General features: G+C 43.5%; 1 protein-coding gene across 3 annotated transcripts in view; it reads left to right on the forward strand.

Annotated features, from left to right (window-relative positions):
- Nucleotides 1-18,286, forward strand: part of YLPM1 (YLP motif containing 1) — a 923,718-nt gene that overhangs the window by 766,760 nt on the left and 138,672 nt on the right. Inside the window, exons 16-17 of one of the 3 annotated variants that reach the window (XM_086937497.1) lie at nt 3,484-3,591; nt 9,732-9,783. In XM_086937497.1, the coding sequence (XP_086793623.1) occupies nt 3,484-3,591; nt 9,732-9,783 (160 nt within the window). The remainder of the gene's footprint in view (nt 1-3,483; nt 3,592-9,731; nt 9,784-18,286) is intronic. The other 2 variants (XM_086937498.1, XR_015299909.1) reach the window with 2 other exon arrangements.

Consider the following 18,286-nt stretch of genomic DNA (forward strand, 5'->3'; position numbering starts at 1 on the left):
AGTACTCTAGCCGTACTTCCAAAGGTGGGGTCATCCAGAGATAGACCTGTTCGCCACAAGGGAGAACGCGAAATGCCAAAGCTTTGCCGCCAGGTTCCCGCACCCACAGTCGCAGGGCAATGTGATATGGATGAACTGGTCAGGCAAATTTGCGTACGCTTTTCCCCCAGCACCTCTGATACCGCTGGTGGCACGCAAGCTCAGGCAGCACTCGATGACTCTCATCCTGGTTGCTCCAACGTGGGCTCGCCAACCATGGTACACCACGTTTCTAGAACTACCCGTGGTACCGCATCAGAGGCTACATCTCACACCCAGCCTTCTGACGCAGAGCCATGGCGACATTCAGCACCCAGATCCGCAACAGCTCAACCTGGCGATCTGGCTCCTGAAGTCCTAGAGTTTGGCTACCTGCACTTACCTTCCGACTGTATGGACATCATTCGGGAGGCGAGGAAGCCCACCACTAGATCATGCTATGCGGCAAAATGGAAGCGGTTTGTCATTTATTGTGCAGACCACAACATTAACCCGCTGGATGCTTCTATTCAGAACACCATCTGTTACCTTTTCCATCTGTACAAGTGTAATCTGACCTATGCTTCCATTCGCATTCATCTGTCTGCAATGGCCGCTTATCTCCAGAATAGGCAGCACCTCTCCCTCTTCAGGGTGCCTGCCATTAAGGCTTTTCTGGAAGGGGTCAAACGAGTCATTCCTCCACGGACTTCACCAGCTCCTGAGTGGAACCTCAATGTGGTCCTTACCAGGCTGATGGGTCCTCCCTTTGAACCACTGCATTCCTGCGAGATTCAGTTCTTGACGTGGAAAGTGGCTTTCCTCATAGCAATTACATCCCTGCGGAGGGTTAGTGAATTACAAGCCCTAACTATCCAAGAGCCATTTATTCAAATTCATTCCAACAGGGTAGTGCTTCGCACTAACCCTAAATTTCTTCCCAAGGTTATGTCTCAATTTCATATCAACCAAACAATCGAATTACCTGTTTTCTTTCAAAATCCCGAGTCACTGGCGGAGCGGATGCTCCATACCCTTGACGTAAAAAGGGCCCTAATGTATTACATTGATAGGACCAAGGATTTTAGGAAAACTAAGCAACTCTTTGTCGCCTTTGCACCACACCACAAAAGTAACCCTATTTCCAAGGCTGGTATTGCTAGGTGGATCGTTAAATGTATCCAGATCTGCTATATAAAAGCAAAACACACTCTTACCATTCCGCCAAGTGACCACTCCACTAGAAAGTTGGGGGCCTCTATGGCATTCCTTGGAAACATTCCTTTGGAAGACATATGTAGAGCAGCCACATGGTCTACCACACACACATTTACTAAGCATTACTGTGTTGATGTGCATACCAAACAGCAGGCAGCTGTAGGGCAGGCTGTTCTCAAAACACTTTTCCAAACTGCTGCAGCTGGCACGGGCGGCCGCCGCTAATGGAGGGACTGCTATGTATTCTATGCACAGATATGAATTCAGCAGCCCACATGCCTCGAACCGAATATGCTACTTACCAGTTTGCATCTGTTCTTGGCATGTAGGGCTGCTGACATTCATTTCGCCCGCCCTCCTCCCCGGCGCTGTAGCAGCTGCAGTATTCACATATACTCGTAGCATGGTCATCATTCACTGAGTTTCACTCCATCTTGGCCACAATGGCTAAAATCAATCTGGGGATGGAGTCGATGCCCATGCGCACTGTAGTCCAGGGGAGGAGCCACCTATCTCGTGATACTTCGAAGACTCTTCCAGGACAACAATGTGCAATCATCCGGACCCAACACTAGGCGGCGATCTATGCACAGATATGAATGTCAGCAGCCCTACATGCCAAGAACAGATGCATACTGGTAAGTAGCATATTCGAAATTGTACCTTTGTCAACTTGCACAACAACAACAAGTGAGGAGGGTCTGAGGGCAAGTTTACCGACCAACCAGATATACGCCCCTAACACAATATATCACAACAACTAATATCTGGGGGTCAAAATTAGAAAAGCAAGTTTGACAGTAAGACCCACTATACCGGACAGTAACAGTGAGAGATGATAGTTGGAGAGTGGTCGAGTCAAGACTCAAGGGTACCAGGAGGGAAATATTGTTCCCATCAGAAGCCACACTGTACCGCCCTTATTATCATCATATGGGATCTCCTTACCCAGGAGACAAGACGGCCGGTAAACATTACCGTGACCGAGATGTAGTATGAGGTATGAGAGCAGAACAGAGTAGTGTAGTAGTGGCTAATGAAAAAAGCAGTGTATAGTGATTTGGAGTGAAAAAGTGAAGGGTACTAAAATTAGGTGAATGGGTGGTAAAAAGAATTTTAATAATAACCCCCAAACCCTAAGATTAAAAGGCAGGTGTGGGTGCAGGTTTTAAATAATAACCGCACTGATTCACCTAATACCTCATACTACATCTCGGTCACGGTAATGTTTACCGGCCGTCTTGTCTCCTGGGTAAGGAGATCCCATATGATGATAATAAGGGCGGTACAGTGTGGCTTCTGATGGGAACAATATTTCCCTCCTGGTACCCTTGAGTCTTGACTCGACCACTCTCCAACTATCATCTCTCACTGTTACTGTCCGGTATAGTGGGTCTTACTGTCAAACTTGCTTTTCTAATTTTGACCCTTTGTCAACTTGCCCATTAAGCTTAATGAATTATTTTTTTTACAGTAGTAAATTCTATGTTCTCTCACTATTGCCACAGATATCCATCTCATCTAGTTTCTTGTATAATCATTGATTTTCCAGTCAGTTCTTTCGCTCATTTATGGGACCTCCAGTCTTTCCCTCTTATTTCTTCCTTTAGCTGCCTCGCTTTCCTGTACGGCAAATTGTTTCTTTACACGCAAAAGCAGGCTTGGGTCAAAGTAGGCTCTTGGTCTGTTTTTTGCGTTGCTGGGACAACTTTGAAATATACAATTACATGCAGTGTCTGTTGCTGCCTTCCTGTAAGTTCCATTTTTAGCTGCATTGTCTGGTCAATTTCCTCAAACTTCACTTGGTCCCTCCAAGCTGTTGGCTCTCAGCCTACTTCTCTGCAGTACCTGTTATTTTTTTATCGGACTGTTGATTATGGCCATCTTCAGTTGCTGTTGTGTCACTAAATCATTTGAGTCTGAAGTTGGCTAACAGGTTCTAACTGGCTGTGCTTTCCGAGCAGCTAGTCTCGCTATTTTTTTTTTGTTACATATAGACTTGCCTATGTTTATCACTCTTGAGTTTTCACGCTCTTTGTCATTGAGTTGATAGATCGATCGGGTGGCATATTTAACCACTTGAAGAGCAGAGGAATGGGGGTACATCTCTTGCTAGTTTACTTAAGTATAATTCAGTGATGGACCAATGATCTGGCTGAACATTTGTGTGCTTGAATAGGTGCACCTACTCATGTTTCAAGGCACTAGAGGTTTCTCTTTAGCATATCCATAATCCTCCTTTCTTAGGTGGAGATGGAAGACTCTGAGCCCAATGAAGAGCGACTAGTGGAAGAGGAGAAGAAAGAGCCTCCTGAAGAAGAGGAAAGCGAGCTGGTAGGAGACCCGTCAACATATGTCAGTACTGCTAATGAACTGAGAGTGAGAAAATGCTTGAGGGATTTTTAATATCTTATGATTTTGTGTTGTCCATGTAAACGGCACTCTATGCAAATTAGGCAGCCATCTTTTATGGAATGTGGAGATTATTGAATGCTCTGCATATAGGCGGAGATTATTTTTTTTAATTGCAGAGTTCCCTGCAGCCCGACATTTCAGAACTCCTACAAATTGTAAGTGTTCAAATCCTTCAAGGTCAGAGCAAAGCAAGAGATGATGGAGGTATGTAGAATTAGGTTCCTGATGTTTTTGAGGACAATATTAATGTTTTCATTTGCTGAATTACTTTTTGTCTGTGAAACAATTATTTATGTGTCTGTATTTTACTTGTATTGTGTGCTATTTATTTAGGCTGTGGACATACAGTAAGGTATGCTCCGTTTCACAATGTACCCTATTCCAATGGCCATTGTAAATGAGCTGTGATAGAAGTTTCACTTCAAATAGTGAACTGCAGAAATTATTGTGGAAATTGAGACCCTGTACCACAATTGTTTGCATCCACAAGGCTTTTGAAATATGAGCTTTTGTTTGAGTTTTTTTTTTAAATGCAAAGCTGCATGTAGGTTTATGCTCCTCTTCGGGTGCTCTACAACCTTAGCCAAAAATCAATTAAGGGAAGAGATCACTATAGTTTACCAGAAAAGGCACAGCTTTCTAGTTTTATAATAGAACTATTATAAAAGTTAAATTCGCCACTTTGACTTTTAATATTGCTGTTATTATTTTTTTGTTTGTAATCCAGTGTTTGTATCCGACGTTTGTACATTCTACCAAAGTAACTATTTGCAGAGAACTTGATTTGTGTTGGGAAAACTTTTAATGTGTCTCTTATACTCCTACTTTCTGTTCTGTCAGTATACTCATTGTTTTACTTTATTATTGCTTTAACATTTCTCTTTGTAATCAATAACGTTTATTTTTCTCCATGCATGGTCCGCATTCTTCACAAATACTTTGTCCATTTTGAAATCTGGCCCAGTCAAATTTGCACCTGTGTCTCAGACACCTGTCCATTCTCTACCTCCTCAATTTGCTTTACTTAAGCTCCAGCATGTTACGCAACTCTCATTCATCATCCTTCTACTCACTTGGTCCAGAAACACCTCCGATTTACCTCTGGCCCCCACATTCCTAATCAAGAGGTCCTCCCCAGATTAATAAGTTTTAGAAGCATTCTTTGCAACCAGGCTGGGCCACAGATTATTAAAAGGATATTTTGTAGTAACATTTTTATGCCCCCAAAATGTGTTCCTCCTTTTTACCCGAGTTTTCTGAACCATTATTTCACAGAAAATGCTATTCTTTAAATATGAAGCTTAACTGGCAGTTTGGTGTAGCCAGGGTTATTGGTTTCAAGTTTTGTGTGCTTTATGCCAAGAAGTTAGCAGCTAATTGGCATTTCATGTGCCTTTTGTCCATGTCATCTGAATATGTAGCAGGGCAGGATAAATCTATGGCACTATAAACACGTGGACCACCGTAGATTAGAATTTGAAACTATATGTCAGACTCCATGTGACAAAACAACACAAACCTGCTGCTTTTGAAAAGCGACTTGGTTTGAACTAAAAATATTGTGTACTTTGAGCGGACACATCTCAATGAGAGTGCTGCACACCTTTCTCTCGCACATTATCTTCTGGGCTATATTTGTGCCAGGATAACAATTGGTGGTGATATAGGGTTTCACTTTAATTTCAGTGTCTGCATCTTTGGTACCCTGAATCATTAAAAGTTGCCTGATGGCACAGCGCTGTGTTGGGAAGCATACAGTTGTATCCAGTTTCCACCCAAACTATCTCCTTCATGAAAATAGTCTATAATATCCTTTTAGTGGAAAGAAAGCAGATGCAAACGCCAATGGCTTTGGGTTTCATAATGAGCCAATCTTATTTTATCAGTTTTTTGACTGTTTTTAGTCTGTGCTGTTTTAATGAAGAACGTAGCAGCTCTGTTCCAAGTCCCAATCAAAAGGCCCAACTCCAGTCATATTTCATTTTTTAGGTGTTGGAAACTCACTTAAGTTTCAGAGTAAAAGTTATCTGTTCAAGGTATTTTGGACCCGTCTGTTTAAACTATTGACTTTCACTTCACCCATGCATATTACAAGGCGTTTGTACCTGATGGTGTTAAGAGTACTCCCATTTTAGATGTTATTGGTAGAATCAGAAATAAAAAGATGTGACCAGTGGCAAACAGCAAAATGTAAGATACTTGGATGTAAATTGGTATTAGCACTATAACCTCTCCATATTTTTTAAATACTATTGACTCTGGATTTCTAACCAGAACATACTTGACTGATCTATATGGGCCACAGTGCTGATGCTCCTTATGTCCCCCCTACTATATTGGTGATAAGAGCATCTTGTTTCAGGATTCTGAAACAATTTCTGACCAGGACACCTGCAGACACGGCAGACCTTTAAGCATGGCAAATAGAAGGTAGTTTGTGTCCTTAGAGATATTGCTGGCTTAGATTTGAAGGACTTGAACTATATTCGCAGAAACAGTCATTGATTTATCATTTTCTGGACGCTTCATATTTGGACGCACGCCGTTGAGACCTTCATCTGGATGCAAAATATAATGATCTCAACGTTAACTTCAACAGTGTGCTGTACCTACAAAAAGAATAGACCAGTATGGCTAGACAATGAAATGAGTGGAAGGTGCTTTATGGAGTGCAGGTTTGAGATAGTAACTGTCAATCAGTTCAGAACTTGAGATTGCAAGAAGTCATTTCTACAAAAAAATGTCGATGTAGAAAACACTTAAAAATCACTAAATGGTTTGGAAAGTGGTGACCTGAGTGGACCTAGCTATGAGTAGCTGGTAGAGCTGTTTTTGATCACTCCAGATATCTGGACAAAGAGTAAAAACATGTATCTGGATGTGAATCTGAGGCACTCATATTTCAGGGATCTACAGACTTTACCACAGGGAGGTGGTAACAACCGTCAAATCTCTGAAATCCGTACCCACAATTTGTCTTGATTGATGGATTGTGTGGAATTTGCATAATCGCCTTTTCTGATGTAGTTATTCTCTGCTGCGTATAACTTGTTCCTAATTGCAGAGTTGTTGCATACCTGTATTACAGTTGCTTTCCATGTGAAATGCCCCACAACACTGAAAAGGGATTACTCGCCATACTGTGTCTTCCTGACATATTCTAAAACTGGCAAGGACTGTTTCTTGGTGAAAGTTTGAAAGGAAAACATTTATTTTGTGCAATTCCATAGCATTAAGTTATCTAGCAGTAAAGACATTTAATCATGAGAATCTTGATGTATTTTGCACCTTTGATGACATGGCCACGGCTTTCAACAAAATAAGCTAAGGGAAGCTGTATGCGAAGTAGGACCAAAGGTGTATTCAATAGTAAAACAGGGCAGGGTTGCACACCTTAGGCACCTCTGAAGAGCGCTTGTTTACCAAAAAATGCCCACTTTACATGCCCAGGCTGGGCAGTTACTTTAGTTGACTAAGTAATGGCTTTTTTAAAGCTTTCTTTAACCTATTCTCATTAGTGCAATGATTCACTTATTTAAGGACAGCAGCTTACCGTCACCTTTAATGTCCTGTTGTTGGCCAGACCATTCTTGTTTCACGGTCTGATGCATTTTTCTTTTCCTGTTCTCGTGAAGTCCAGTTTGTGCTGGGATCAGACCTCCCGGTGAGAAGCAAAGGAATAATTATTTTATTTATATTATTTCATGAGTTTAATATAGCGCTAGTAAGACCCAATGGTATCAGGGCTTTATAGCAATGTCACAACAAATATTAGTCGATCACAGTACAATAAAATAATCAGTCAATATTTTTATTTCAGACTAAAAGGCCATATAAGAGCAAAATATATCAAAACAATTAAAAATAGACAGCATATAAAACAAAGAAAGAAGATCCGCCTAAATATATCACAATAAAACCAGGATAAAATATGTTAAAACGTTAAGTGCACAGCAGCAATAAGGGGATGCCTTTTTCTGTCTTAACCTCCACATAGACATCAGACACCTCGAAACTGCAAAGACAATGGACTGACTTGTATTTCTTCTGAGTATTGTAAGGGTGATGCTGTAATTTCTCAGGCCCAAATTACTACAGAGTGGCAAATTCCACTTTTTCTTGGTCCATGATAAGCTGGACCACATAGAACTAAATGTTCAACAACTTTGATCACCCCAGGTCAGAAAGGGCATGTTTTGTCTGAGTTCTTAGACCTCCATGCAGCGGAGGCTCGAATTGGGAGGATTCTTAAACTGAATGTTAAGTACAGCGTCCGGCATTGGGGGATTCCACCTCAGCCAAAAAATGATTCAAAGCAGTAGTCTTATTTTGAACTCCAAGAAAGAAGCAGTGAGCGAGCTCACCCTAGAAGTACTTGGAGTAATGTTTGCAGTAAAAGAGCATTGAAAGTTGGCTCTTTTCAATTTCTGTTAGGAGACCAGAACAACATCAGTTGGTGTTGACAGGAGATTGGCTAAAACCCCAACTGCCCCTTTACTTCAAATGCTCTTCATGGAAGTACAAGTTCCGGGGCTGAGCATAGTCTTTGCCAATACATTAAAGGTTTCAGCCCCACTACGTCATTAACTCTTTAATTCATTATCTAGTCGGAAAGTATAAAGGGGGGTGGGGGGTACTTGCTGTCATTCAGTAATAGTGCATAATGATTGTGGAGTTCAGCATCGAGTCGTTGGGTAGAATTTGCAAGAGAGGTACATATAAATAAGTGGAGTTTACATGGTGCGATTGCTCATCACATCTTACAATTTGGGAAGTTGAAAAAACAATCTCAAGATTCCATCCTTGCCCTTGTGCCAGTGTTTCTGGGTACCTCACCAGAATACCCTGACATGTAAAGAATCATAAATCCGTTTTTGACTTGACTCCATTTTTTTTGATCGTCAGACTAGTGAAAAATGTTAGTCAGTAAAGACATTACAAATTAATCATGTTCCATGGTCTGGCCTGGTAGCAGAAGATCCTTTATTGCTCGTTAATCTCGAGAGATTCCTTCTCTGGTAACCTGTTCTTTCAGGTAACTCACTTTTCCTTCTCCTGCATGCCCAAGCACGGTCGCCATTCCTCATTATGGTCTATACTCATGATCCGTACATATCCGAGCATCTTTCTCTCACCACCAACTTTCCATTCTGTCTGACCGCTTTTACATGATACTCCGATTTGGGTACTGTTTCATGAATCAGTGGGACATTTTTAAAACATGATCACATTGGGCAAAAAAAATTCATTTCACATAGGACGTGCATATCCCTGAGTCTTTTGCAAGCAGTCCCTCAGATTTAGCTCTTTAGCTGCCCGGCAGCAAATGTAGAATATGATGCATGGAGTCTGCTTCTTCTTGTCTGATTTACAATAGTTTAACTTGCCAGCATGAGTGGGGTGGACGCTGGAAAGGGCGGCTTCATTTGGTTCTTTCATGTTCCATGCTTGTAATGAGGTATGAGCCGATTCTAAACTCATCGGGTGGAAGGACCTTACTGTAGGAGCAGACCACATCTTTTGAATATTTCCGATGTGATTCCTACCAATAATTTCAGAAGTACCGTGCTTTTGGAACTAGAAATGCAGAGCTCATTGGCATTTGAACCCCCTACGTTGGCAGAAGCTGCTAGCAGAAGCTCTGAGTTTCACTTTCCAAATTTCACAATTTTTGCTGCCGGTTTCAATCTTTATGAAGCACTTTTGCTCAAGTGACAAGGTGCCTGTAATACTGGCACTACTACAGCCTACTAGATTCGAGGAACTGCTTCATATGCAAAGCCTTATACTGTGAATGCCTTCTAGTGAAGAGAACTATTCGAATGTGCGATATACCGTATGCTACAGTACCATTTGGCCCACCTGTTGAGTATTAAAACTGTTCTTAGGTCAATGCACTTCAGAGCAGAAGAATGTTTGAAATAATATCGCAAGTTCTTTGCGTACTGGAACTACTCCTGCTAATGGTGTCAATGGGACATGGATATTATGCTAATTATGTCTAAAATACAGTGTCCGCTCAGAAATGCTGTTTGTGTGTTCTCTCTAACCCTTCAAGCTTCTTTCTGTGTGTGATTTAGGGTAACCTTCCGAAAAGCAAGTGGGAGATGGACACTTCTGAGGCAAAACTAGGTGGGTGTACCCTTTTTTATCCTCTTAAATGTCTGCTGTTGTATTTTTTCACTTTATACATTGAGTTACTCCTGTGCTTCCAGTGTTTTTAAAGTATTAATTTGCAAAGTAGTCTTAACTGGTTCGATGGTGGATAATCTGATGGCTGTTTGCAACCAGCTGTAATCCTGCAGATTCCCAAAGCAAATAGCTGTTGACAAAATATGTAAACAGAGTTCATACTCAAATTAGAATTGTTGCAAATTACCATTCCTGGTTGTGGTTTTTATTCATGCTCCGTTTGTTTGTGCCTGGTCTATAATAATGGTTTGCAGAGACCTACTTTGCTGCTCTATTTCTAGTAGCTTCAGAATGAGGGGAAATTGGGCCTCTTCCATTGTTGCACAGAGAATATAAGCATAAGTAGATACTTGGAACTGTGGAGAAAACTTGTAATGTGTCTGTGGAAACTGTAGGGAAGGGAGCAAGACTACAGAATAGTAAGACTAGTACAGGCACGATACCCTTCCACAACAAGAAATAGAAATCCTTAGAACATTGTTATGTTCTCTACAAGACCACTCTCTTTTGCTTCCTTAAGTTAGTTTTTTTTCCTTGCTACTTTTGTATACTTTCACTACCTTTAAAAAAAACGATGACTGAAACGATGCCAGTTTCTAATGTCCTGTAGGCTTCAGATTCGTCTGTCTCTTTATATGGCAGACCAGAAACCTTATTTTCCTAAATACAAGTTTCTCGGTTTCTGTCTATATGCTTCCTTGATACCTTCCATCTATGGATGGCCTGAGGCCTTCTCTCTTTTAATGAGATGGGGTTGCCTCTATTCCCTTTGATAAGATACTCTCCCTTGATTGGTAAGTAGGACCCTTCTTTCTATAGTTGTTCTCATCAGTGCCCTTTATTACTGCCTTGATCATGTTGTAGGAGCCTGCGCTCTGCTTTTCTGCGCTTTGGTGTGCAGAGCCGCAACAAATTCCATAACTTTGTAAACATCTCATTACCTGCCTTTGACAGTGCTTGTGTGGAAAGCATTTAAAACAATGCTGCATTCCCCTCAGGTATGACGATCATACATAGCAGGGTTCACTAGACAGTGTGCCGCTGTACACATAGTGTTATCTTTGATATTGTGTACATGCCAGCCCTTTTTTCAGTAAAATTTGAATTTTGAAATAAGATTCAAGATGACGTCAATATCTTAAACTGTATTAGGAAATTGTCAACTGTATATGGAAATATCAGCTTAATCTTGGTTTACAAGAACATACTGTGTGATGTACTACAAATAAAAACATGCGGGACGTGTGATATGTACATATATATATGTGTGTGTGTATATATATATATATATATATATATATATATATATATATATATATATATATATATATATATATGGAATAAAAATCTGGTGTGGTTGGAATATATATATGTGTGTACATATATATATATATATATATATATATATATATATATATATATATATATATATATATATATATATATATATAACATTTTGCATTGAAGCCCAGGTTGTTGGAGCCCATGTTATTTGCTGTGTTCATCCTTGACATTATGTGATAGTTCTCTTTGCAAGCGAGTGCTCTTAGATGGTTTCTTCTGTGATAAAGCACATTATAAATGTTCTTCTCACACCCTGGGTTACACCTGAATGTTAGATTTTAAATATCCATCATACATTTTTTTTTTACATTTTTGTCAACATTATGCAACTTATTAATACTGATAGAAAATACGCTTTTGAGTCTCGAGTGGTCTCCCAAACTGATCAAAGGGATAGTCAATTATAAATATTTCTAGTCTCTTGTTGCACTATAATCGCGTAATATATCAGATTGTTATTTAGGAATGTTTTAACAACAATGCACGCGCCTATTGTTAAATTGCATGTTATTCTTTGATCGGCTGTTTTAAAATGATGACTTAAGATACACTGAAAGCATTTGAGCTACAAGTGGAGACTGCAGGCAATTAGGGTGAGTCCGTAGACTCATTATGCGGGCTATAGGTGCATTTCATTGCATACTGCACAATGCACTTAGACCATCATGATTACATGTCTATATTATTTTTCTGATCACCCTTTATGTCCTTTATATACTTTTCGTATTTACACATAAGGGCTCGTGCTTGCTTTCTATGAGGGTCTTTCAAATTTCTAAAATGCAAGCAGTATGTCCGTTGTGTCTGTACATTCATGTAGACTATAAATGATTTTAACAAAATGGCACTTACCAGGCTGTCGAAGGCTGCTATGACAGCCGAAAACGCGTTCTCTCTGTGATGCTGGGTTGGAGGGAGGCTCAATGCAATAAATACCTTTTGAAAGCTAGCACTCTTCGTGTGCGTGCCCTTTTCTGTGAGGAGTAGGGTTGAACTGGAGATATAGATATATAATACATATATTTGCATAGCCCCAGAAGCTTTTGAGGAATCCCACGACAGCAAAATGAAAACCAAGAGGTTTATTTAAACAGAGGAACCAGCATATGCATTCCAGTAAAGATTCATAGCGCCTGACGCTTTTCAAGGCTCCTGCCTGTCTTCAGAGGCGACTTACAGATTGTGAATGTTTTCCTGAAAGGATTAAATACCCAGATGCATGTAATGTTCATCAATGACTTTGCTCAGTGCTTCTGGGCCTTTGCAAATATCTATATATATATATATATATATATATATATATATATATATATATATATATATATATATATATATATATATATATATATTTTTTTTTTTTTTTCATTGAAGCACAGGTTGTTGGAACCCATGTTATTTGCTGTGTTCAACCTTGACATTATGTAATAGTCCTCTTTGCAAGCGAGTGCTCTTAGATGGTTTCTTCTGTGATAAAACACATTATAAATGTTCGTCTCTCACCCTGAGTTACACCTGAATGTCAGATTTTAAATATCCATCATAAAAATTACATTTTAAATTTGTTATCAAGATCGTTATGCAACCTCTTAATACAGATGGAAAACACGCTTTTTAGTCACCTTTTTCTTTTCAAGGTCAATTTAATGGTGTATCCCCTACCAGTGGCGTAACAAAACATGAGGGGGCCCCCCTGCAAACTACATGGAGGGGGCCCCCCTCCCATTCTCCGTGCCAGTCTAGAGCTCTCAGGCCAGCGACCCGCCATACTGCAGGGGATGCGGGGCGATTGTTATGCCGCTGTCACCAATACAGCCGTTATAAGTAACACTTACCTTGCATCCTTCTCCTCTCTGCCTTGCACCCTTCTCCCCCGCCGCCTTGCACCCTTCTCTACCCTGCATCGTTCTCCCCTCTGCCTTGTACCCTTTTCCCCTCTGCCTTGCACCCATCTCCCCTTTGCCTTGTACCCTTCTCCCCTTTGCCTTGCACCCTTCTCCTCTCTGCCTTGCACCCTTCTCACCTCTGCCTTGCACCCTTCTCACCTCTGCCTTGCACCCTTCTCACCTCTGCCTTGCACCCTTCTCCCCCTCCGCCTTGCACCCTTCACTAACTTGCACCCTTCTCCTCTCTTCCTTGTACCCTTCTCCCCTCTGCCTTTCACACTTCTCCCATCTGCCATGCACCCTTCTCCCCCTCCGCCTTGCACCCTTCTCTGCCTTGCACCCTTCTCCCCTCTGCCTTGCACCCTTCTCCCCTCTGCCTTGCACCCTTCTCCCCTCCACCTTGCACCCGTCTCCCCTCCGCCTTGCACCCTTCTCCCCTCTGCCTTGCACCCTTCTCCCCTCCGCCTTGCACCCTTCTCCACTCTGCCTTACACCCTTCTCCCCTCTACCTTGCACCCTTCTCCCCCTCCGCCTTGCACCCTTCTCTACCTTCCACCCTTCTCCTCTCTTCCTTGCACCCTTCTCCTCTTTGCCTTGCACCCTTCTCCTCTTTGCCTTGCACCCTTCTCTTCTCTGCCTTGCACCCTTCTCCCCTCTGCCTTGCACCCTTCTCCCCTCTGCCTTGCACCCTTCTCCCCTCTACCTTTCACCCTTCTCCCCTCTGCCTTTCACCCTTCTCCCCTCTGCCTTTCACCCTTCTCCCCTCTGCCTTTCACCCATATCCCATCTGCCATGCACCCTTCTCCCCCTCTGCCTTGCACCCTTCTCTACCTTGCACCCTTCTCCTCTCTCCCTTGCACCCTTCTCCCCTCAGCCTTGCACCCTTCTCCCATCTGCCTTGCACCCTTCTCCCCTTCACCTTGCACCCTTCTCCCCTCCACCTTGCACCCTTCTCCCCTCCGCCTTGCACCCTTCTCCCCTCCGCCTTGCACCCTTCTCCTATCTGCCTTGCACCCTTCTCCACTCCGCCTTGCACCCTTCTCCTCTCTACCTTGCACCCTTCTCCCCCTCCGCCTTGCACCCTTCTCTACCTTGCACCCTTCTCCTCTCTTCCTTGCACCCTTCTCCTCTCTTCCTTGCACCCTTCTCCTCTTTGCCTTGCACCCTTCTCCTCTTTGCCTTGCACCCTTCTCTTCTTTGCCTTGCACCCTTCTCCTCTTTGCCTTGCACCCTTCTCCTCTTTGCCTTGCACCCTTCTCCCCTCCGCCTTGCACCCTTCTCCTATCTGCCTTGCACCCTTCTCCCCTCTGCCTTGCACCCTTCTCCCCTCTGCCTTGCACCCTTCTCCCCTCTGCCTTGCACCCTTCTCCTCTCTACCTTGCACCCTTCTCCGCCTTGCACCCTTCTCTACCTTGCACCCTTCTCCTCTCTTCCTTGCACCCTTCTCCTCTTTGCCTTGCACCCTTCTCCTCTTTGCCTTGCACCCTTCTCTTCTCTGCCTTGCACCCTTCTCCTCTTTGCCTTGCACCCTTCTCCTCTCTGCCTTGCACCCTTCTCCTCTCTGCCTTGCACCCTTTTCCTCTCTGCCTTGCATCCTTCCCCCCTCTGCCTTGCACCCTCTCCCCTCTGCCTTGCACCCTCTCCCCTCTGCCTTGCACCCTTCTCCCCTCTGCCTTGCACCCTTCTCCCCTCTGCCTTGCACCCTTCTCTACCATGCATCCTTCTCCCCCTCTGCCTTGCACCCTTCTCCCCCTCTGCCTTGCACCCTTCTCGGCCCCCCATTTCCCTCTCCCTGCGGACGCCCATGGTGTGTTCTAACAAGCGTGCTTACCTGAGGGCACCATTTTGCTGCCTCGTCCCTTCTCATGTGAGCTTTGCCCTGGAGAATACTCTGTCTGGGGGCCCCCACTCCCACCCTTGTCAGGGTCCCGAGCACTGCTCTGTGCTGTCTCTTGCTCTTGCTCTCTGAGGCCCCCACCCCATCCTTGTCCCTGTCTCTTCTCTTCTCTTGTGGGGTGGCCCCCCCACCCCATCCTTGTTTCTGTCTCTTCTTGTCCCTGTCTCTTCTCTTCTCTTGTGGGGTGGGCCCCCCACCCCATCCTTGTCCCTGTCTCTTCTCGGATGGGGGCCTGTCCCTGTCTCTTCTCTTCTCTTGTGGGGTGGAGCCCCCACCCCATCCTTGTCCCTGTCTCTTCTCTTCTCTTTTGGGGTGGGCCCCCCACCCTCTCTTCTCTTCTCTTGTGGGGTGGGCCCCCCACCCCATCCTTGTCCCTGTCTCTTCTGTTCTCTTGTGGGTGGGCCCCCCACCCCATCCTTGTCCCTGTCTCTTCTCGGATGGGGGCCTGTCCCTGTCTCTTCTCTTCTCTTCTCTTGTGGGGTGGGGCCCCCACCCCATCCTTGTCCCTGTCTCTTCTCTTCTCTTGTGGAGTGGGCCCCCCACCCCATCCTTGTCTGTCTCTTCTCGGATGGGGGCCTGTCCCTTTCTCTTCTCTTCTCTTCTCTTCTCTTCTCTTGTGGGGTGGGCCCCCCACCCCATCCTTGTCCCTGTCTCTTCTCGGATGGGGGCCTGTCCCTGTCTCTTCTCTTCTCTTGTGGGGTGGGCCCCCCACCCCATCCTTGTCCCTGTCTCTTCTCTGGGCTGGGGGAGGAGAGGAGAGAGTGGGGGCCGGGCTCTGTGCTGCCTCAGAGGAGCAGTGGAGACTGCTGTCTCTGGTGCCCCCATCCTCTTTCCGGGACTGCCTCTGGCTCTGACTGAAGAGAAACAATGTATGTTGATACTTTGTTTCTCTTCAGTCAGAGGGAGGGGGCGAAGGGCTCCGAGCAGGCTGCACCTGCTTCAGACACAGAGGGAGAGAGGCTTGCTTCAGCGCAGACCTCTCTCACAGCTCTCAGAAGAGCTGAGGGGGCCGAGGCCCCCTGGGGGCCCCTTCATTAACTGTAGAGAGTGAGGCCCCCCCGCACTGCGGGGTCTGCGGGGGCGTTTGTTACGCTCAGCAAAACGAAGAAAGTGTGGGGAATGTGGTAAGAGTACAGAGGCTATTAGCGGGGTCACCCTAGACGACTAGTGACCTCACTGGCACATTATCATACTCAAACCCGGATGGGGTAACTCCTCTGGTGTGATCAGCCTTTTGGTGGCCTAGTGCTCAAGGGCCAAGAAATGTTCGTGTCTAGACCTGTGTTCAATGCTAGAATGGTGAATGTGTATTGTAGCTGAGCAAAATGTTGGCTTAACAGAATGTTTAAAAAAAGATTGCTTGCCTAGAGTTTCTGCTGTCCCAGCTAAGATATCATTTGCACTTGTAGACATCTGATATCAGGCAAAGTATACAACTAAGTTATACTAATGACTAGCTAATGCAAAATGCGAGAACTCTGCTGTGTTCTTCTCACCTAGTGAACGCTTGACGTGGTCTTCTGAGGATTTGAGCTGAGTGTTTGTGAGATGCACACATTGCAGCCATTCTGTAACACTAATATTGTCATCAGTATGTTTGAGTGCTGGACATGCTGTGTGGTTGAGCGGACCATGGTCCGTGGATGACAGAGGAGCCTGTGAGGGATACAGTCATGTTGACAGCTGAAATCGTGCTCTGGTGGCCGGCCAGAGGTTGACAGCATTCCAGTAAAATCTGCTAAGCCTGAGGAATGTTTAATTTAGCCACATGATAACTTATGGTAGCCACTTGACAATCAATTTACTCAGGCCAGTTGCTTTAGTTTGGTCCAGTCTCCATTTGCCTCAGTACATCGCACAATATGGGTGTCGGGTTGGTCTTGTATGCTGTTTGTTTATTAACATCTAAAAAATAAGTAATACAGGTTGTATTGCAACGAGAGTGATCCGTAGTCTATTGCTGCCCATGAGTTGCACATTGTGCCACGTCCAGCAAGTTTCACTGCTAAAGGTTTATTGCTCCCAGTGATTCTGCAATTCATAATCACTGTAGGCACACTAATGTGTGTATATAGTAGTGGCAAGTAATTTCTTAAAAACGTTAAGATAATTTTTTGACTCAAGTCATTACAGTAGTAGGATCAGTCCTTTAGAACCACTTGGTCAGACTTTTTACTGTACTATAAATGTTGGAGCAAATGACACTAGAGCCTCCGCTTTCCTGTTCTCTGCTCATTGGGTTCGTGTTGGCTCCTATCATACTAACCTTCTCCATCTCTGCAGTAGAGACCTTACTCAGGAAAAGGAACAATTGAGCCACACAACTAAAAATAAATGGAGGCAAACGATTTTTTAAAATAAATCCTGTTCATGATGACTTTTCTGGTCTGCAAGATATATTTTTGTTTTACACATGTACTTGGAACGAATGTGTGCTCATAATCCTTAAATATAGAGGATGATTTCTAAATTTTGAAATTCAATTTGTCTGTTGGCCACAATTTGTTTAGTATAATCATACATAATATGTATCACAGTATTCCAATACAATCTACAGCGATGTAATTATCTGATTACATTGCAAGATTAATTCTCCCACTCTGCGCACGTTTTTTCAGCACACTCAGATTGGGACTTGTTCATGTCCCATTATGACGTGTGTGTATTTTAAAGACCATTGAGAAGTATAGATTTTCAAATATTTATGTACATCAACCCGAGGGCAGTAACAGTCTCCTAAGCATAGAGAACTGCAAAGTGGAATCTACCTCAACAATGAGCTGAATAAGTCACAGCAAGCCTTTTTGGTCCTGTGACTACAGTCTGGGAGCTGTAACTCAGTCTGTGTGGAAGGGTTGGTAATCTGCAGCACTTACTCAGCTTTGCAGAAAGTAACATAGCAAGACATGGAAAAACAGATTAAGCGCAATTTGTTGACATTTTTTGTTTACTATTTTTCAAGGCACTTCTATAATTTTTGATTAGGGAGTGAGCTTCCTTTTAGATGGTGCCTGGTGATAGATTTATGTATTTGTGGTGAACACGAGAGGATGTTGTCTTCCTTGTTCAATATTCAAACCAAATGAGTATAAAAATAGTGATGGCATTTCACCCACTACACCATGGAGAGGAGATGTTGCTTGCTAGCCAGAGCTGCCGACTTTCGAATTGGGGAAGCAGGTTCGAGTCCTGGCTCAGAATTCTGTGATTTTGGGCAATTCATTTAATTTCTCTATGCCAAAAAAAATCAAAAAGTGAATCTTACCTTGTGTAATGTAATCCAGTGCTTGTCAAGAACTCAAATTCTCTTGTGCCAAAT

The sequence above is a fragment of the Lissotriton vulgaris genome, chromosome 9, assembly GCF_964263255.1.
Source record: "Lissotriton vulgaris chromosome 9, aLisVul1.2, whole genome shotgun sequence".
NCBI classification, from domain to species: domain Eukaryota; kingdom Metazoa; phylum Chordata; class Amphibia; order Caudata; family Salamandridae; genus Lissotriton; species Lissotriton vulgaris.